This window comes from Sebastes umbrosus, chromosome 6 (genome assembly GCF_015220745.1).
Source record: "Sebastes umbrosus isolate fSebUmb1 chromosome 6, fSebUmb1.pri, whole genome shotgun sequence".
NCBI classification, from domain to species: Eukaryota; Metazoa; Chordata; class Actinopteri; order Perciformes; family Sebastidae; genus Sebastes; species Sebastes umbrosus.
In genome coordinates this window covers 16572506-16594797 of record NC_051274.1, presented here as the reverse complement: position 1 = coordinate 16594797, position 22292 = coordinate 16572506, and the positions used below count along the sequence as shown (strand labels likewise).

Genomic DNA, 22292 nt, shown 5'->3' with positions numbered 1-22292 from the left:
GTAGTCACCGGGTACCCAGGAGATCAAACCCTCTCTACTCTTTATAGGATAAACATCTTGAGCAATCTGCCCCTTCCTTGCACTCAGTTTTTCTTCCTCTCTCTCCTTATTTAGCTTATGGAAACTTTGACTTACCCGTTCCCAGCACTGGGCTTAAAACATTGTTGAAGTCAGAGCAACAGAAAGAAAGACAGGTCATTATGTTGCATCAATCAAATTTGCATGACTCTATATAGTGTTACAGTCCCCTTCATTTACATCCACATGAAATGATATGACCCTGGTTTGACTTATTGCTTTTCTGGTTTTGGAATCAGGTGTGCTGTTGGAGTTAATGGGCTCTACAGGGATGCAGAATGAGGTGCAGATGATGGTTGCACAGCTATCTCAAGAGAACTGAAGGTGGGGTGTGAGGAGAGGAGAGGGGAGGGAGGGGGGGTGTCTTAATCTGTCGGTAGAGAGAAGTGAGAGTGGAGCCAGAGGTGAGATCCCCCTCCTGCAGAGCAGCGGAAGCGTGCAAGGCGCGACTGAGGGGTGTGAGGGTGCCGAACAGACACTTGGGCTAATGCGAGCCGTCAGATTTGGCCGCTGCTGCTCCGGAGCTTGAGGTGTCGGAGAAGTGTCTTAGGTCTACTGGCCCAGCTGGAGAGGGGGAGCGGAGAGGGAAAAGGGAAGGGAGGGAAGAGAGAAAAATTAGTTAAAGGATAAAGCTGGTTATATTCTCTATTTTTTATATTGTCAACAAATTGAATACTTTGTGATTTCACCAGGATGTCAGTGGCTCTCAGCCTCAAGCCCATTTGTTTCTTAACTATGAAATGGGTCACAAATGTATGATTTCATTTTTCTTAAAGGCTAGTTAATTAATTTCCTTAAAAAACTGAGAACTGTAATTTTTAACAGATGTTACTCAAACAGGAGTAAATAGTGTATTTGTTGGGGACTATTTACAGCTGCGGATTTGGTGCGCTAGCGAGTATTTACAGCAGCAGATTGGTGTATGTGGGATCGACTGCAGTGCCCATGTTCATGGTAATGAAGAAACATGTTACCCATTTTTTTTTTTTTTTTTAGCAAGAGACATAAGCTATATCAGGCTTTTGCTACATTAACAATACGTGTTAGTAGGATCAGTTCATTGTACAGAAATGTTTCAGGGGTCTCCAACCTGTTTTCCTCTGAGAGCTAATTTGACAAAATGATTGATGATGATGGTTGAGAGCTACTCATAGCACCAAGTTGTACATTGCCAATAGCAGAAATAATTAAGCAAGCTACTGGTAGCTCTGGTAGGATGGATTTAGATTTTTTAAAAAATATTTAAAATATAAAGTTAAATGAAATAAAATTCAGAAATCATGGCTATAGAATAGGGAACCTCAAATCAGTGTTGATTATTTTCTGTAAATAGATCAGTGGTTTTGGCTGTTAGCAGGCAGAGACTCTCAGTAGTGGAGAACATGATGAGAGAAGGCGTACGCCTTGTGGGGAAGCATAAATCTTGAAAGATGCTAACACAGTGATCGTACCGTACTTATCCTCTGGTTGCCAGGTGCACTGACAAAGAAGTCGCGATCATCCCGACATCTCTGATGTGTGCTGCTGTGCACGTGTGTGGCCCGCACAAGTCAAATGATGTGGGATGACTGTGCATCATCAGCAGTTTGTATAAAAAGTAAATCAGCAGTCAAAACCAAAATGATAAAAGCAGCTCGCTGTGTGTGTGTGTGTATACATGTTTGTGTGTTTGTCTCTTTTGCATGTGTGTGTTGTTGCATCTCTAATTATGGATTACAGAAACCCATAATGATTGTGTTACTGTGCTGTGACGCACAAGACCGTTCGCTTCACAGGAAACACTTTGTGATAGTTGTTTGTGTGTCTTGGAGTGTGCATTTGTGTGTGTGTGTGTGTGTGTGAGGAGCAGCAACCGATCCGGACGCCGGCTACTCAGAATGAAGGGCTCATAAGCCATGAGAGGGTGTGTTCACCATGTTTGTGGTGTGTGTGTGTATGTACGCGACACAGGTGGGGCGATGGCTACTCACTTCCTCCCAGAGGAAGTCATAAATGCACCCGCTTGGCTTTGACTGTGCCTCTTCCCCTCATCTAATGACTGCCATACTGCTATAATGGCCTGTAAGGGAAGGAGAAAGAATCGTGGCAGAGGCTGAGGCTACGCTCTGTAGGGTGCTCTCATTTTCTCTCAAACTGTACAGATGAAATTCATACAACAAGGAGTGGAAAATGGAAAGCGATGCGAGAGAAATAGTTAGTGTGGGAGTTTCACAGCAGCATCCAGCTGTTCTCACGAGCAAAAAATAAAGAGCTTTTACAGTAAGGGGCGGGCGGCTGCTCTGGAGGCTAAAGAACAGGTCTGGCTTTCTCCCCAGAGGGAGTGCACCTGCGCTGGGCTACAGGAGGAGGGAGAGGTCCCTAGTGTGGTGGAAGAAAAAGAAGGCCCTGGAGCAGAGAGGTATGAAGGAGAAAAGAGAGGGCACGGAAAACATGAAGTAACTGGATGGATGATAAAATGAAAACGGTGGTATATTCCTCTTCTGAATGGAGACCATTTGCTTTGTTTTAAGGGGTCACACAACCATAGACAAGAGGTGGACGTACACGTAGTCACTGTGACCTCACCCATTGGTTTGTGGATAGCCGTTTTGAAGCCTCGAGTTCGGCGATTTGGCCGTCGCCATGTTGTTGTTTTTTTGCAACCAATAGTGACAAGAGAGTCAGTTTAAGTCATTTTTATGCCACCAAAATGTTAATAATAACTTTCATGAACTGAAAACGCACTGTGAAAGGGTTAAAGTTGTAAGACGAAAACACGGACAACTTCCAGACCGGACAACGCTGTGGTAGCGACCTGTCAATCACAAGGTAGCCCCGCCCTAAATCATACCCTGCTTTATGGTCTATTTGACTAAATGGGACCATAATTCACTAAATGAACATCATGCTGTATTGAAGAAGACTTGAAACTAGCGATTGAGACCATAAACTCATGTTTACAATGTTTACTGAGGTAATAAATCAAGTGAGAAGTAGGATCATTTTCTCATAGACTTCTATAAAATCAGACTTCTTTTTGCAACCAGAGGAGTCGCCCCCTACTGGCTATTAGAAAGAATGCAAATTTAAGGCACTTCCGCATTGGCTTCACTTCTCAGACACGGAGGTAATGCCCACTGGTCACAAGACCAAAAGGTTGTTAACCAATGGGGAAGTGTACAGTGTGTAGTAGACTCAGTATCTGAGGTCAGCTTCAGGTGTACTTCTTCATCACAAGAATGTACGTCAACACACTCAGTATAATGTCGTTGAAGGTGACTTGGGGCTTGATGGAAGCCGTGATTGACGGAGTGGTCCACAGTGCAGATATGGTACAAGTGGACAGAGAGGAGGGCTGGTGTAAACGAATAAAGGTTTAACTCCATTGTTTTCAGGAAGAGCTGAACAGCTTTTCAAACCAGTCCAATGTGTGTCCGCAGCAGATCGAGGACAATGGGAGCCTAAAGCGAGGCCATCTAATGGCCAACAGAGAGCAGAGCTGTCCCTCATTGAAGAGTAATTAGATCCTTTCTTTACTCCTGCTCTGGCCAATCATCTCACAGTGCTGCCTTTGTATAATGTCCTTCAGCAACTGGGTTTAATAGAGACATAAATGAAAGGGGGTGTAGGGGAGAGAGAGTCCACTGGGAAAACTGCATAAGCGGGAAGAGGGGAAACAGGGCTGAGGAAGACAAAGAGGCAGGTGTGCAGTGAAAGAAATAACACCGTGCTAGCTGTGCAGTGAAACATGCATAACATTTACATCATTGCTCACTTATATTACTAACAGCTGGTATAGAGCAGAAGTATGCTGTCGTCAGAAATTCTTTTGAATTGTAATGTGTGTGCGTGCATTAGTGTGATGATAGCTTGGCAAAGATCCTTTTTTTTTCTAACCAAAGTTGTTCAGAGTTCAAGGGCGGTCGAATCTGATAAAGAACGGTTGAGTAGCAATGGATAGCCGATGGATGGCTAGATAGCGGCATGGCTCTGTTGCTCTGTTTCAGTCAGTTCGTTCACCACTGTGGTCCAGACAGAAGTATCTCAACAACTATGACATTTTGTACAAACATTCATGGTCTCCAGAGGATGAATCCTAATGATTTTGGTCATCCCCTGACTTTTCCTTTTCCTTCATTTCCAATTGCCCAATAATTGGAAATTAAATATCCCCCTCTATAATAACTTTGGTTATCCGTTAACTTTTCATCTAGCTTCATTATCAGGTCAAAATTACAATCTGTCCAATACTTAGGTTTATGACCAAATACCTGCAAAACTAATGACCTTCCCATCAGCCTCAGCTGTGCTTTGTTTTAAATGTCAGTTAATATTAGCTTTCTGTAGAGCTGCCAAGATTAATCAATTCATTGTCAAATATTTAAATTAATCGCCAACTATTTTCATAATCGATTGATTGGTTTGAGTAATTTTCTAAGAAAAAAAGTAAAATTTCTCTGATTCCAGCTTCTTAAATGTGAATATTTTCTGGTTCCTTTACTCCTCTATGACAGTAAACTGAATATTTTTGAGTTGTGGACAAAACAAGACATCACGTCATCTTGGGCTTTGGGAAACACTACCACACACACAACATTTTTCACAATTTTCTAACATTTTCTAGATCAAACAACTAATCGATTAATCAAGAAAATAGTCAACAGATTAATCCACAATGAAAGTAATCGTTAGTTGCAGCCCTACTTTGGATATATAAATGTCAGGGAAGCAAATGTCAGAAAATCACATCACATTTCCCAAAGCTCAGGTCTTTAAATTGCTTGTTTGTCTGACCCCCAAACCCTAAGATTCAAATTTCATTTGTGTCCTTGTAGAGCTCTTTATAATCTCTGGTTTTGATAAGTGCTGTATAAATAAGGGAGGGAGGAAACCTCTACTCTAAACTACAGTATATAGAAGAGGTACAAGGCTGATGAAAGAAAAAAAAATTACCGCAGTGGGTCTGGGTAGATGATGTATTGTTTTCATGGTTTTTGCGAGCTTATAAATGTTTAATGTGTTTGTGTGTGTGTATCTGTTTGTATATGTATGTATGTGTGTGTGGGCGGTCTGTCTGACAGATGATAAAGAGGGAGGTGGAGGGAGAGCCATGAGATGATGAGAGACAAGGCGCTGACCCCTGGGATGTCCTGCTGGGACATGAGAGGAGCAGGGTCAGGGGGGGCACGTCTTGGGGGTGTAGCCGGGTGGGGGGCTTGGAGAGCTGGGATGTGGGGATGAGAGAGAGGAGGGGATCGGGATGGGGGTACACCAAACATGGAGCCCCCAACTCATGAGAACCAGATGAAGGGCAGACTGGATAACTCTCTGGGGCTATGAGAGGAAGAGAGGGAGAAGAAAGGCGCTCATAAAGCTGTCAGAGTCCGCCTGCATCTCTCTATCACGGCTCAGTGTGCGCCAGATGCATTGCTCCTAGTCCTCATGAATGTTTCAATCATAAGCCAACACGTGTACTGCATATCTATAGATGTTTTTAATCTGGGACTGACCAACAGTCTGACAAGCTGTGTCAGCTCCTCGCTAACAACCAAGGTTGATGGACTGTGGAGGAAGAATGAATTGTAGAAAAAGACATTTGTGTTTTGTTTTTTCTGTAAGATGCAACTCAATACCACACCAAGACGTTTTAGTTTCATATGAAGCCACATTACCCCTCTGTTTCCCTGCACACATTTTGAATCCCTGCTCATAAAAAGGGGGATGCAAAAGAGCTTGTGAAAAGAAGCAACATTTTTTGCACACATAAAGTCTGTCTGATGATACATTTTCAAGTTTGTTTGTTTTTTTTTCGCAGTGGAGCACGATAAAGAATTCCTACCAGTGCGACGGCATCACAGAGAATTCAGATTCGACCTATCACGGATCCCGGAGGGCGAGGCGGTCACCGCTGCTGAGTTTCGTATATATAAAGACTTCATCCACGAACGTGTCGATAATGAGACCTTCCGCATCAGCATCTACCAGGTGCTGGAGGAACACTCTGATAGGTGAGCATGGCTTTATGGTTTTATTTGTTTGCCCGTCAATATTGTATATTTCAATATGGTAAAAACAACAAGTAGAAATTTGTCATGTTGCTAAACAATGATCAATTATTAAGATGGTAAACATTATACCTGCTAAACATCACCATGTAAGCATTGTCATTGTGTGCATGTTAGCATGCTGATTTTCGCACTTGGCTCAAAGCACCGCTGTGCCTGAGTACAGCCTCACAAAGCTGCTAGCGTAGCCTGTACTGTAGACTCTTAAGCTGGGGACACACCAACCCGACATCAGTGAACTAGCGGCGATGAAAGCCGACTGTTGCGTTGCCTCACGTCGCCTTTCTTTTCGCCAACAAGTTGCATCCGAACACACCGCAAAGACTACAGCTGACGGCCAGTTATCACGTACGTTCTGCGCCTGCGTGAGATGAAATAACTCTCCACACGGCGGTAGTCTGTATTCGTCATTCAAAAAGGGAAACCGGAAGACGGAGGACTGCGGTTATACAAGCCGTTGTTATGATACATACATAAAAACAAAGCAGTGTTTTGGCGACCATTTTCACACCAGTCTCGCTCACCACTCAGCTTCATTCTAGATGGCCATGTTGTGAAAATGGCCATGGTGTGATCAGATGAGATGAAGATGAAAAATGAGAAGAGCCCTCTGTGTTTGCCCTCTTGACTTTACTCGTTTGCTTGCTTCCCTCACTTCCGTTTCTCTTCTCTTGCACTGATTTGCTTAAGCTGAACAGCCAATCAGAGTGATTTCTCCCACTGACGGGCACTGCTGCCGATTCAACATGCTGAATCGGCCGAATAACCTCCAACACGGGCAGACTAGAGCCGACGGTGCGGGACACGCCACAAAAACTAGGCCGACGGACGCTCACCCATGGCCCCAAGCTGACCGTCAGCTTGGTGTGTCAGGGCCTCAAGTCTAAAGTTATTTATTTATTTAAGAGGAAATGACATTCGCTGGTTCCATTTTCTTAAATGTGACTAATCGCTGCTTTTTTTCTGTTTTATGTAATATGCCTTTTTCACAGCAGACATTTGTCACACTTAGTAGGAAAAAGCATAGGTGTTATTACTAATAACATTAACCATGGCTCTGTTCCATTCAAATGTCCCAGTAAACCATGGCAGTGTGTCAGGGAAACCAAAGCAGCTAAATGGAATTCAGCCATCGTTCATTTCACTATTTCCTACTGTGAAATGTCAAAATATATGAAATGTGTGAAAAAAGCCTATTGAATGTCTTTAGGTTTTGGACTAATGTGCGTAATTTAATGAAATCGCCTTGGGAATTCATATTTGCTTTTGTCATTATTTTCTTATCTTTTACAGAGAATTAATTAATTAATTAATTGAAAAATCGACATTTTTGTCAATAATGAAAATAATAAATTCAGTTCTTATCTGGAAGCTTCTCCAATCAGAAGAGGTCTTAGCCCCACCTTCTCCGTGTGGCTAATCTGGGCCGTCCAGAAGGTGTATGTAACTCGGGAATGGCCAATGTCCTGCTCTCCTCGACCCCTCCTAAAGGTTTCTGTTGTCCAGAGGGAACAACACAGTCATTTATTCCTCTGCCAGAGACGGGCCTGGGTACATGAATGAACCAGAGCTCTGTGACACACTATCTGCCCAGTCAGAAAATAGGTCGGGATACATGAATGGCCACATGAAGAACAAGGGATTTTAGTCTCTGATGGTGAAAGAGTAGAAAATCCAGAGTTCAGTGTCGGACAATAGGACTGACTTGGATATGCACTATTTCACTCGCTACTTTTCACACAATCTTTTCCTCTTTCGCAGCTGTGTTTTTTTTCTCTCCTTCTCTCTCTCTCTCTCTCTCTCTCTCTCTCTTTGGCTTTCTGGCTCTCCCACAAAATTCCAGCCAGTGATGGACTGTGTGTAGTGTATGAAAGGACCGGTCGTTTATAAAGCCATTATTGTCAATTAAGAAAATGAAGTGTTCCCCTGGGCCTCACCATCTGGAGCCCTCCCTCCCTCACTTACTCTTCTTGCTCCATCTCTCTCTCTCTCTGCTTCACTCCGTCACACTCCTCCGACTCCCTCTCTCCACTCCATTACTTTGCGCTTCGGTCACTTAGCTTTACACTCTGTCACACGGTTTCGGCCTATCTTTTGTAATTGTGCATATAATCTCTGTTGACTTGTGTTCATCTCTGAACTTTTAAGTGTGAACTTTTATTGTGTCCTGCGTCCTCTCCAGAGAGTCGGACCTGTTTCTGCTGGACTCTCGGGTGATCTGGGCGGCAGAGGAGGGCTGGTTGGTGTTTGACGTGACAGCCACCAGTAACCACTGGGTCCTGAACCCCAGCAGGAACCTGGGTCTACAGCTTGCCCTGGAGAGCACAAGTGGTGAGTGTCACTCAGATCAGTGTATTCCCTGGCACGTACTATAGGAAGTCACAGGTGGACGTGTTACCGGTGTGGCTGAAGATGAAGAAAATACATCAGAAAAGGACAAGAACATATGTACAAAGACGAGGTGATGACAAACCAAAAAAAAAATCATAGAGATGAATCAACACCCTCCTGACAGTGTAAACAAGAATTATGAAATGCACAAAGATGTGATTAATTGTACGGTTGTTGTATTGGGTTTGCCTTACATTGGGCAGGTGTATATAGTGGTACACGGTATCTACAGTACCTTAAGTATGAATTAAAGTTGCTAATTCAGTTAAAGTAGTTACCAGTTATCCAGCAGTTACCACTAGGTCAGTGTTTTTCAAACTTTTTCAGACCAAGGACTACTTACCCAATCCAAAACAAAAAAAACACGGACCACCTAACTCCCCAAATATCCCCAAAAGCCCACAACAATAGGCCTCCTACTTCAATAGCATATTTTATAGGGCTGTACCGAATTGTTCAAAGCATCATTCATAACATTGCCATTCATATTTTTATTATTAATAACTTTGCATGCAGTAGTGAACCATTCACCTTCTATTCCTCTCTCTCTGTCGCTCTCTCAAAACGCACAGTTTGTGATGCGGCGCTCAGTCCTCAGTCCAAATTGAAATTTGAAGACAGCTTGAAAACCTCAATCTTTGAATGTAAAAAAAGTGGCATTCAGTACAGACCTATTATATTACAAATTACAACACAGCAAAACAGCCAATGTTTGAATTAACATACATTTGATTTAATTTTGAAAACAAGACAGCTGTATGCTACTCGTTTCTAGGCTGTGCAGTCGCTCACTGAAAGTTCATTTGAATTTTAGATTAAAAACATATTTTACCAATCTACCATCTACTCGCGGATCACTCTTTGAGAATGACTACACTAGCTATACCCTAACATGTAATCAGAGTAAAGATTGTACAATACTTTGGTGAAAGCATGATTACAGAACAGAAGTAAATGTAATTAGTTACCCCCATCCTTGAGGTCAAACAGATCCAAATCAACTATATGTGCATTGACATCATGGCCGTTCTAAGAATTAGATGATTCATTCTTTGTGTGTACACAGCAAAGATAAATCAAACCCTGCTCCTCGTCATTCATCATCAGTCATTCCTCCCCGTCTCCATCCGTCAAACCCTCAGCATCATTAGCAGGCATGCAGAAAATACACCACGTTATCTAAAGGATAACATCTCAGCAGGAGTTTGTCATCACAAGGCCTGGATGTTAGTCAGTGGAAAAACTTTATCAACAAACAGTGTGAAGACCAAGAGCGTGTTTGAGAATATTATCTCTCCCAGGATGGCAGGATGTTACATGTTAGGTGAGGAAAACAGACACTGTATTGCTTTCATGTTGTGGGAGGGGAGTGCTAGAGAGAGGCTGTATCCCTGAGCGTGTGTTTGTGTATGAAGGGTTATGGGTGAGCATGCACAGACAGGCACACGGGACATCCCGTCGCCAGCGGCGACCAGAGGCCTTGATTTACCACATAACGGTGATCAGACGCACACATTCTTCTACGTGAGAAGTAGATAGACTCTGGCGGAGAGCACATGCACGAGCATGCACAAACACACCCACACACACACAAACGCGCACTCAAACACAAGTAGAGAAGCTTTGATGTTCAGCGCTACGTTTGTTCTCGGCGTTTCAGAGGTGGAGAAGGGATGAGAGAAAGGGAAAGGAATTCACAGAGGGAAATCTCATTTGTAAAACAGACAAAAGTTGTTGCAGGGAGGAAAGAGAAGACCACACACGTGTAAAATAAACTCTAAACACACCAAGTAGGCACACATTTATTTCAAAAGCATTCCTTTTTCTCCCCCTTGTACATCAACTTGTATGAATAAAATCTACATTTCTGTGGTGCCGACACCTGTTGAACTGCTCTCTCTGTCTCCCCCTACAGGAGAGAGCATCAATCCTCGCGTGGCGGGGCTGATTGGCCGCAGTGGGCCTCAGAATAAACAGCCCTTCATGGTGGCCTTCTTCAAAGCCACTGAGGTGCACCTGCGAAGCATCCGCTCAGCGCAAGGGGGGGCCAAACAGCGTAACCCCAACCGCTCCAAAGGGACAAAGAGCCAAGAGGCGCTCCGAGTGGCCAATGTTGCAGGTAAACACGCAAAGTGTGGGTCGTATATACAGCCAGTACTGATTTATGCTGTTGTGTTGAGCTGGTTTAATCTGGCTTTTATTGGCTATGTGAGGAATCCATGGAATGAGACACAGATGACTGGTCGGACATATAGTTTGTACTCATTGACACGCAAACACAAACATCCACAAATATATCCAGACCAACTAAAGTATTCCATTGGAACTGATGTGACTTTTGCACGACAAAACATGTGATGCATACTTGGGGCCTTTTGTTTTAGAGGTGTGAGAGGGGTTTGTTTACGTGGAGCGCTGTAACATTAGACTGTAATGCCTGAGCTTCAAGTATCCCTCTGCTGTTTTTGTTTATTTACACAAGCATTACAGAGCAGTCGGAGCCAAGTTCCCTGCGTGGAGGTAAGGCAGCGCAGGCTTTTATGGCAGAGCACATCTGCGGTGTGCTGTAGGGCAACCGGGGCCACAACACATGGGCCAAATGGGCCTGTTTGGAACTTTGGATACCAGCAGTCTTTAACTGGATGATGAGAACCAGTCGCTCATGATCATTTCCAATGTGAAACGCTCTCAGGAACTAATGCACCACAGAGCCCCAGAGGTCACCGGAGGAAGCGAGAGAGATACCATTAGATAGAAAACAGACGAGTCTTTTTTTTAACACGTGGATGGGGTAAAAGGGCTGAAGAAATGGTGAAGAGAAAGCAGAGAGAATAAATAAAAGACTTGGAGTTATGAAAAAAAAGGGGCGAGCCTACTCCGTGTGCACATCTGTTTCATCCAGTGGAAACTCAAAGCCCAGTAAAGTGACCTCTAAGCACGGTGGCCCATTCATTTGAAACAATTACCAAACTACTGCTGTATCTGAAGGTGATTTCCTTCAGCCATTGTTTAAATGTTAATGTTTTGTATGAGGATATTGGCTGTGTTTAGGTCTGTTCTTTATCATTGCTGTCTAATTGGGGTCCGACCACAGCATAGTTGGTCTTGTAGCTGAATGGGATAATGGCACACGTGTTGAAGTATAATCTTTCTCTGTCTTCTTCCTCAGAAAACAGCAGTACTGATCAGAAACAGGCCTGTAAGAAGCATGAGCTCTACGTCAGTTTCAGAGACTTGGGGTGGCAGGTACGGAAAGCATTCCTCTCACAGGTAGCCCAGAATTGATTGCCCCAACAGACGGTGCAAGTCTTGATAAATGGCACACTAGAAATCTGTCCACATAATACTTGTTATTTCCACAGTGGACAAGTCCACCACACTTTTACAGTTTCAGCTGGATGTACTCTTACTGTCCAGCTGCCACACAAGATGCCCTCTTTGGGTTATTTTCATTTGTAACAATATTCTCAGAGGGGCAGCTGTGGCTCCGGGGGTAGAGCGGGTCGTCCTTTAACAACAAGGTTGGCAGTTCAATCCCTGGCTCCACCTGTCTGCATGTCGATGTGTCCTTGAGCGAGACATTGAGCATTGAGATAAAAGCAGAGGTCAAATTTCATGTATGTATGTGACGATAAAAATAAAGTCTTCATCGGAAATCGCATACTATGCACTACATACTCAATATGTGTACTATTGTTCAACATACTTTTGTGCGAATAAACAGCAGTATGTATCTTTTCGGACACACTGAGCAGTAATTTACGTCGTCACTTCCTAAGAGCCTCCTTGTCGGTTGGAGATGCATAACCATGGTAACCCGTGCCAACCTCATGTGACCAAAACGATGATTTGCGAGAATCAAAAAGTCTGAAATAATTGTAAAAACATATATTACGCCTAGCAAAGTGAAATCTTATACTTGCAGTTAAATTGAAGCGTTATTGATGTTACAGAGCTGTGTGTCAACGTCCGTTATGAACGTTGTCGTTGCATTGCATTGTGGGACATTTATGCCGACGTAGTGTCCAGTGTTTGCATACCGTAATATTTCACTGGAAATAGTATGCAATTTGGATATTATTGGTTTCATATTATGGTTTCGGACATACTAAAAAAATCTCACGTACTATTGTAGCGTATAAATAGCAATAGCAATAAGCTTCAGACTTTTTTGCCCTGGTTTTTGTCTTTCAAGCTACATACAAGCTGCCCTAATCCTCTGATTATATAGCATGATTACACCAGACACTTCTTAAAAATACACTGAAAACTGATACAATCAGTCAATTAATCGATTAGTCCAATGACAGATAATTAATTAGAATTTTTTTGTTGAGCTATTAATCATTTCAGTATTTTTAAAGTAAAAATGCCACTGGTTCCAGCTTCTCAAATTATGTTTTTTCTTTGTCTTCTATGAGAGTAAATCGAATACGTTTGTGTTTTGGACTTTTGGTCAGGCAGAACAAACAATTGAAATATTTCAACTTGGGCAGAGAAATAGTTATGGGAATTTTTCACAATTTTTTTTTACCTTTTATAGAAAATTATAAAGAAAATAAAGGGCAGATTAAAAGCTATGAAAATATGTGTTAGTTAGTTGCAACTGTAAATTTATAATTTGATAAACAGCTGGCAATGTACAATTATAATATTCTCCTAAAAGCCACCAGAATCAAAGATAAGGCCGTAATAGCACTGTGCTCTTTTTAGTAAAGGTGCAAATACAACATTATATATCATCAGTATCAGGTCCATATCAACGGATAAATAAATACCATTTTCCCCAATTCTCCAACCTAAAAATCTCTCCGTCTCCCTCCCTTCTCTCAGGACTGGATCATCGCTCCAGAAGGATACGCGGCGTACTACTGCGAGGGAGAGTGTGCCTTCCCGCTGAACTCCTACATGAACGCCACAAACCATGCCATTGTGCAAACCCTAGTGAGTAACCATGAAAGCAGGGAACAAAAACCCAGCAGTCATGTTAAGAGTCTAATCATCTCATCAACTGTCAAGACAATGTAGCCGCTGTTGGAAACGCTGTATTTAATGATCCAGAGCAGTCGCAGATTGTATTTTAGAGTAAACTGTCATCGGGGATGTGACACGGAATAAGCTTTTTTCCCCCACAGTACTCAGATTCAGTGTATGACCCTGTGTGATGCATCCTTTTTTTACCAATATTCATCTGTGGTGTAATGATGATTTTAACATTTGAACTGCTCTTCCCAGGTTCATTTTATTAACCCGGAGACGGTTCCCAAGCCTTGTTGTGCCCCCACACAGCTCCACGCCATCTCAGTGCTCTACTTCGATGACAGTTCCAACGTCATCCTCAAGAAATACCGCAACATGGTGGTCAGAGCATGTGGCTGCCACTAGACTGTCAGTATCTTCACAGACACACACACACACACACACACACACACACACACACGCACACACACACGAGTAGAAAGGGCTTCCTCTCGCTGTCAGGCACCATTTTAAACATTGAAAATGGATTATATGTATTTTATGAACGTTTATAGAGAGTTTGAGGCCGTCTCCTGTGTGGAAGATACTCTCGTTACATGTTTAAGGTTGTCCTGAAGCAAACACCATGTTGTGTGGCCGAACGGGAATTTCAATCAGTTTTTTAGACTCCTCGCCACAAGTGCACACACACACACGCACAAACAAACCAACAAACACGCACACACACACTCACGTTTGTGCTTTCTACTGTGTATACAAGACATTAAAAGCAGTGATTGTTCTGTATATTCATTCACAGTCAACGATCTTTTTTGTTTATTTCAATAATTATTGTAGTGGATTCTTTTACTGTAGATTTTATATATATTTTTTATGACTGAGACCCAGATGGATGTTCTGAATTTCTTCTATGTACAAAACTGTGTAAATATTTTTTTTTTTTCAAACAAAGCAAGAAGTGTATTTATTTCCTAGAATGTCACTTGGGTTTGTGTTTTTCTCCTGTATGTAATGCTGCCTGTTTTCTTTCACACAATAGTACACACAAACTCTAAGGAAAACAAAAGTTGACAGAAAACTACTTTGACGCGAGCGTTGAGTTCAAACTCGACGCGTCTCTCTCCCTCTCACGTGTACGCTACACACCGATGGCGGGGGGGCGATTCGTGACAACTTGGACCTGTTTTAAACGTCTACATATTTCATCAGTCGAAGCTGTTCCATGTACCTGACGCACATTTTTATAGCAACAATCAGCTGAACCGTCAGAGAGAGAGAGAGAGAGAGAGAAGCATCTTGCTCTGTGTGCTAGACATTTTCAGGTTTATATTCCTCTGCTGTAATACAATCTGTCATATTTAAAAGGTCTATTTATTGAGAGCTGGCTAAGATGTTCCACAGTGTGCTCCGATGTCTCAACCATGTTTTACTGCTGAACTGGTACAACAATAAACTGGGAGAAAAGCAACAAAAACACCTCGAGGTGTGCTGTTTTAATCTGGATCACTTCTTCAACATGTTCCCGCACAAATATTTGCTTGGATTGTAGCTACATCTTTCACCTGCTGTCCTGAGATCTGTCTGAAAAGTGGTTCCTCGCGTGTGAAAAAGCAAACTGTTTTCTCAGGTTGCGGTACAGTACTGAGTGTGTGTATGAGTGTTTGTGGTTTACGCCTGTGAGGTGTGGATGTGTTTTGTTTTTTTGTCTTTGGGTGGGTGGATGTTGGCACATGCATCTTAAACGTATAGCATGGAATCTGTATTTCATGTCTCCTACAATGGCATTTTAAAGGATTTATTTTTAATCTTTCAAAAGCCCTTTTTTGTGTGTGTGTCCAATACAAAAGTCCTGCGCTAATTATCCATTTATCTTCTTTTTTTCACATCACTTTGAATTGTTGACGTTGTTCTCAAACTGATCGAGCCCTGGATTTTTAATAACAAGCTGGATTTTTTCGCATTCAGCATATTAATGTAATTTATTTCACAACATATTTCACATCTAGTAGCCTACACAGACAGTTGCTTTGTTGATTAAATTACAAAACAGATCTCATTGTGTGTGTGAATAGGCAGGTTTACACTGCCCTCTGTTGGGGAAAACTACATAGTGTGTTTCTCTACTATCACTATGAACCCTTTTTTATAGATATTTCTTATAGATCTGAACTTTGGATTTGTATTGTCTGCCTGCTCAGTATCATTACCTGATCTGATGCAATGAATGCATCTTCAGTCAGCACCATAAAGCCTGTGAGGAGGAGGAGAAGGAGGAGGAGCCCATGAGAGAGAAAAAAAATCCCTTACACCCACACACACTTTCATTTTCACATGAACGTTTCGGTATGATAGTATAGCTGTATAGTGTGTGTGTGTGTGTGTGTGTGCGTGAGAGAGAGTATGTGTGTGTGTTTAAGTTAATGCTTACTGGTGCTGTCCTGGTGCCCACATGCTGCTGACTCCTGTGGGGGGAAATGACAAAGAGAACTTTCCAATTTACAGAAAACACATCTTCATTTTATGTAGCAGTTGTGTGGTCTATAAAGGTCAGCTGTCAGCATCCCCCCTTTGTCTACTTTTATCCATTTACTTTTCTCCAGTCTTATAAGGAATAAGATAAGATAAGATAAGATGAACCTTTATTAATCCCCAGAGGGAAATTCAGGTGTCAAAGCAAGATATAAAAGATACAGAGTGAATGGGTGAACATAGTGTATACAGTTCATCAATAAATAAATGTAATATGTACATATGTTCAGTCTATAAAGTTGTATATAGGATGTATAGTGTAAAGTGCGCCAGTGATTTGAGTCCAAGATGGTTGCAGATAGTGCAATGAATATTTAGGTGGCTGAGTTTTGTAATCATAAAATAGTAGCCTAAAGGTTGAAAACCTGTTTTGTTTTGTTTTTCCTGCTGGCAATCTCTAATACAAATATTAATATGGCATTTGCATCCTAGTTATGTATTAATGAGCTATTCTTTCACATACAGCCAGTGTTTCTCTGGGCCAGCTCCCAGCTCATGTGTCACCCTCCCTTATTCATTCACCTTACTTGGAAATGATTAAACTTTCGTAGCAAAGCAGCAACAGGAGGAAACCGAAAGTATCAACTAGCTCAAACTTTCGCTTTCGCTTCTAAGAGCGCACTTAATTTTTAGTTACGACTTCTGCATTTAACTTGAAGGTCTGTTTGTCTACAACTTTTATTTTTTATTTTTTTCAATATAAACTGCATTACATTTTTTTAAGCTACAGCATTGTGATTAAACTCATGTTAGGAGCTGGAGAAGCACCATAATTAAATCAGGATTTATTTGTCGCTTGCAAGGTGGGAACGTTTTTAAACTGCTCTGAGCTGGTGCCACAACTTGGCACATGTGAAGCGAGGTTTTTGTTCCTGTTAAAGACGCCTGTCTGTGTTTGTTGAAGATGGAAGCTAAGATGCATATGAAAGAGTGGCTGATAACTCAGATAGAGAGCGGGAAATACGAGGGACTGTGCTGGGAAGATGAGGACAAAACCATGTTCAGGATCCCGTGGAAGCACGCAGCCAAGAAGGACTACAAGCAGACGGAGGACGCAGCTCTCTTCAAGGTCGACGCACTGTTTCATACTCTAAAACATAAGATGTATACTGTGGGGAGATAATGGACAATTATAGCGTCTGTTTTGCATTTATTATGAGAGATAAATTGATCCAGGAACGCTCGTTGAAGGTTGTTAAAGCTGTTGGATAAAACCAACATTTCCCCTTTTTGTTAAATGTATTTATTTTAGGCCTATAAGTCCATAAACTGATTAAAAATAGCCTACAACTTGTTTTCACATTGTACACCATGTTGAGCTGCTAACTTCGGGATCAGGTTTATAATTACATATTAGCCCAGTTGTTAAAATATATTATACTCTCTCTGGCTGTTTGTTGTCTTGTTAACCTTTTAATCTCCACAAACAGAAGCAACATGAACTGCCTAACTATTTAAAAATATATATTTACGAGGAAGATTTTTTAATCCTGATCAGTTATCATTTTTGCAAAACTGTCAGTGGTTTCAAATAAACCCAGAGATAACAGTATATTTAAAGAATTTAATTGGGTGCCCCACCCAAATATATTAGCCTGCATCCAATATGTTTGATCATTATTATTATTATTATTATTATTGTAATTAATAATAATAATAATAATAATAATAATGAATTTGATTATATTTTATTTTATTATTGTTACTATTAGTAGTAGTAGTACTATTACTATTAATTAATTTTTTTTATTTCTTATTATTTTTTTTGTTTTATTTTACTCTTTTTCAAAAGTCTGAAAATATAGTTAAATTGTGGGTTAATTGGAGAAGTCTGCTTTAATGGATTATAATGAATTAATGGAATTTAAGTTCTGTTGTAGATTGGGGAAAAAACATTCATAATAAGTTCTTATTATGAAAGTTACCTCTTCCTTGCAATGCTCTTTTGCAAGGCTGTGTTGCGTAAACGTTGGTTGCTAGTCCAATAATAGAAATTGTCCACTTACTGTAATTCACTGGGAAAATAAAGTTTCATAAATAAACTTTTCTGTTTATAACATGAACATAAAGGGTTGAGAGTGACCATAACCGTCACTAGGAGGCAGGCAAGCCTTAGAGAATGAGTGAATGAATTAAGCTAAATGCAGTCAAAACACTTTTAATTCTGCTGGTTTAATTCTCTTAAAGGTATTCAGTAGACAGTAAAATGTCAATTTCATATTTTATCATTAAGTAAATGTAAATAAGGTTATTAGTTTCAGTATATCTCACATTTTTGAAGAAAATGACACTGCTAATCAATTAACTGCAACAAAATATTGTGCATTTGTTGAAATGTGTTCAACCAGTTCTTTCATTAAATCATGTTTGTTTGTTTTTCAACTATTTATTTATGCATATAAGCATCTAATAATTTCAATCTTCCCATTCAGGCCTGGGCTGTATACAAGGGCAAGTTCAGGGACGGGAGGGACAAAGCTGACCCCACCATGTGGAAGACCCGTCTCCGCTGTGCACTCAACAAGAGCACAGACTTCCAGGAGGTCCCAGAACGCAACCAGCTGGACATCACTGAACCCTATAAAATCTACCTTATCCAGCACGACAGCGGGCCGGCCAGGCCAGCAGGTAAACATGAAGACAGCTCCTCCTTTTCCTTTCATATCATCTTATTGAGCTGCTGAGGTGTGGTGTCCTCTTTATACTGCTTGACAAAAAAGCTCCACAATAAGAGAGAAAAAGGTCAATCAAAGCAAACAAAACAAGGAATGAAATGTTGGATTTGGATCATGACTGTTTCATTATTCTTCCATCAGTTTTTTGCCAATATAAAAAGAGAAATTTTTGTATTGAATGGCCTCTTTTGGGTTTCTTTGATTTGCTCTCTTCAGAGTCTCCCCAGGCAAAGGATCAAGTGATCATCCAGGCTAAGAGGTCTCTAAGGAGCCCCGGTTTGCCCGACAAACAGGTAAGTTAAAAGCATAGAGCCAATACGCTATAAATTAATTAAATGTAGCACTGAACTTGCAATATAAAGACGGCTCAATAATTCTGTTTTATCTTTTATTTTTTATCAGTGTTTATTTTGTGTATTAGAAACAGGCAGAAATCAGAGATGAAAATCAGATTTTGATGACATAAGTGATAGTACCACTATGAGTCAGAGATGTTAAACTGTACATATATAGGGGGTTCAACCATGTATTGTTTATTTAATTGCTTTGAAGGACTTTGTATCAGTGGAAGCATTTTTCTGAGCTGTCTACATTTGAAGAGGACTTTATACTGTGGCAAACAACAGTATACTCTTTCAAAAGGAAACGTTTGGTTGTGTCGGGGGGGGAATCAGTTAAAAAAACAAACTCCATGCTGTGTTTACTTCATTTTGGTTTCTGTTTTCGTAGCTTCATTGTCAAAAGGAGTCATTGCACGCAAGTAAAGAAGAAGTAAAACCATGGACTGGTAAGGGTTACACACACAAACTGGTTCTGCTCTATAAAATCTTTATGGAGGATCCAAAGCAAAGAATAGGAAACTTAAATGATCAAGTCATCAAATGGTCATCATCCCAGTCAAAATATCCTTGTTGGCATAGTAGGGCTCTGGCCTGGCATTTGGATCCCATTTGAGCAATCCAAACAGAGCCTGATGACATTTGTCCATTTACCTCATACAGGTAAGTGGTTACCCATATGGGTCTTTAAATGGGCCAATACCGGCTACAAATATGATGTTCCCATGAAGTTCACAATGTGGGCTTTGAGTGAAATCTCTCAACAGCTATTGAATGGAATGCCATGAAATGTGGTACACCGACAGAGTCGATATACTTTATTGATCCCAGAGGGGAAATTCAAATTTATGGCTGCAGACTCAGTGTTGTTGTTGTTTTTGTTGGTGAACCTTTCAGCTTAGTTGAATTTCTTGTTTGGTTTGGGTAAAAAGGTTGTAGTTGGCCTTGGCGCAATCATGAGTATCCCCACTTGTATCCCACGTTTGGCCCACATGGGCAGACATACTCGGGGCCTATTTGGATCCAATGAACACATATTTATGGACCCCATTTGGTTTGTAGAAATAGGACCTAAATGCTGCCCCATGTTGGTCCTATACCTACATTTTGGTAGGAATTTTACAAGTGAACTTATATTTAAAATCAACAACAACAAAAATCAAATCGTGCAGCCCCATTGTGGTGTCCCAATAGACATACAGTATTGAGACAGTACTGATTGAATAATGTCTCTGTTCTGCTTTAGATGATCTGATGAGGGAGCACATGTATTGTGAGCTCACAGGAAAAAAAAGTCTAACTCAGAGCCCTCCTGCTCCTATAATCTTCATCAGTCCTACACTTACTATATCAGGTAAGCTTATGCACAGAAAAAACAACAACAATTTAACTGGCCTTTGCGCTGTATGACCTGGAACACACGTTGGCCTTTTGTGTGTACAGACCTCCGTATGCAGGTGGTGTTGTTGTACCAGGGCCAGAGGGTGATGAAAGTGACCACCAGGAGCCCAGACGGGTGCTTCATCCTGCAGGGCCGCGTCCCTTTGGGAAACGAGCGGATCTACGGGCGCTGCACCGCCCAGCAGCTCTCTTTCCCCTCCCCGGGCTCCGTATGTCTGCCGTCAAGCATGGCTGAAGCGATGAACCGCCTCCTTTGTCATCTGGAGAGGGGCGTGCTATTATGGGTGGCCCCAGATGGGGTGTTCATCAAGCGGTTCTGCCAGGGCAGGGTGTACTGGAGCGGTCCCATGGCCCAATACGCTGACCGGCCCAACAAACTGGAGCGAGAAAAGACCTTCAAACTCCTTGATATACCCACATTTCTCAACGGTAAGGCAGTGCATCTATTAACAAACATTTAAAACAGTAACAACCTACAGTTAATCATATAAATCTAGCTGGAACAGAATATGATGTGTTCGAAGAGAGACTGTTTGGGATACTTTATTGCTGACATTATTGCTCTATGCAAAGAGGCAATATGTCTGTATGATCAAATCAGAATATTCCAATATGAAATGTTTGTGTACAGAGCTGCAGCGCTGTTTACAGGGGAAGGGACCTACACCTTCTTATGAGATCGAGCTCTGCTTCGGAGAGGAGTATCCAGACCCCAACGCACCTAAAACCAGCAAGCTGATTATGGCGCAGGTGGGTGGAAAAGGGTCATCTTCTCTTTTGGTTGTAGATGAAATGCCCTATTTCTATTTCTTTTTAATTTTATACATGCACTCTAAATTAGGGATACAATTTAGAAATGTCTTACTTTGACATTTTGATATTACAAGGACTCTCAACACTGATGAATGCTCCCTTTACAAATTCTGTTTTATCACATCAGAAAATGTTCATCAGTCTGCACCCAAATTGGACAAAAGGAAGTGCATGTGTTTTGAACATTCAAATAGACAGAAAATTCTCCCTTCCTTCTCTCTCATACCTGCATTTAAATCTCTTGTTGTAGTATTTCTATGAAGTGAGTGAAAGCAGAGTCTCAAACTGTGATGTGAATAGCGTGTCAGTGTGATTTGCTGTAAAGGAGTCGATCCACCACATGAATTTCTCAAATGCCAAACGACCATGAGCCTGGACTTAAAAAGCTCTATTCTTCCCGATTTTGTGTTGAAAAGTCAACTTTTTGATCTTTGATGAGACCCTTATGCTTCCTGCATGAATGCTTCCTGTCAGTCCTAAGTGTAGCGGTAGTATTTTCAGCCACCAGTAGAGGTCCCTATACGCATACTGATTGTGTACGACACTGTGTCCAGGTGGTGCCCTTGTTCGCAGTGGAACTGCTGCAGAGGTTCAACCTGGGAGAGATTGAGGAGAAGCGGCCGACTCTCACCTCCAGCACAGAGGGAGAGAACATGTAGGAGGACAGGGGGAGCTACCCTGCACCAGGTTAGCCATGAACAATATACATGTGGAGTAATGAAGGTTTATTCCTTCCCTGTCATCATCATGAAAGACACTTTAAGAGCAGAGCAAACAATGCTCAAATGCAAACAAAGAGTATCGTCGGTGGAATACGATGAAGAAACGAGGGAGGTGTTGTATTGTAGACCTATTTGCAATGCATAAGCACGAGTTATCAGCTATTGATAAAGCAAACATCTTTTTTCACCCAATACCATGATAACATTCTATTAATATAAAAAATGTGCCTGTATATATTGTTAACCTCATATTAAACATCTGTATTAAATGATAATTTATAGTACTTAACAACACATGCAGAGAATAAATTCACACCTTTA

The 22292-nt window shown here is 41.4% G+C and overlaps 2 protein-coding genes across 6 annotated transcripts in view; both read left to right on the top strand.

Annotated features, from left to right (window-relative positions):
• The window catches only part of bmp7b (bone morphogenetic protein 7b), a 36252-nt gene extending 21283 nt beyond the window's left edge, over window positions 1-14969 (top strand). For all 5 annotated transcript variants that reach the window (XM_037773376.1, XM_037773380.1, XM_037773375.1 and 2 more), the window contains 6 exons: window positions 5873-6065; window positions 8305-8453; window positions 10429-10632; window positions 11683-11759; window positions 13347-13457; window positions 13749-14969. In XM_037773376.1, the coding sequence (XP_037629304.1) occupies window positions 5873-6065; window positions 8305-8453; window positions 10429-10632; window positions 11683-11759; window positions 13347-13457; window positions 13749-13898 (884 nt within the window). In that variant the 3' untranslated portion in view covers window positions 13899-14969. The remainder of the gene's footprint in view (window positions 1-5872; window positions 6066-8304; window positions 8454-10428; window positions 10633-11682; window positions 11760-13346; window positions 13458-13748) is intronic.
• Window positions 14970-16687: 1718 nt separating this feature from the next.
• On the top strand, window positions 16688-22114 carry irf10 (interferon regulatory factor 10). The gene is made up of 8 exons (XM_037772749.1): window positions 16688-17091; window positions 18455-18650; window positions 18914-18990; window positions 19427-19484; window positions 20282-20389; window positions 20479-20865; window positions 21068-21186; window positions 21804-22114. Exons 1-8 carry the CDS (start codon window positions 16927-16929, stop codon window positions 21906-21908), a joined length of 1215 nt encoding a protein of 404 aa, XP_037628677.1. The 5' UTR covers window positions 16688-16926; the 3' UTR covers window positions 21909-22114.
• Window positions 22115-22292: the final 178 nt, after the last annotated feature.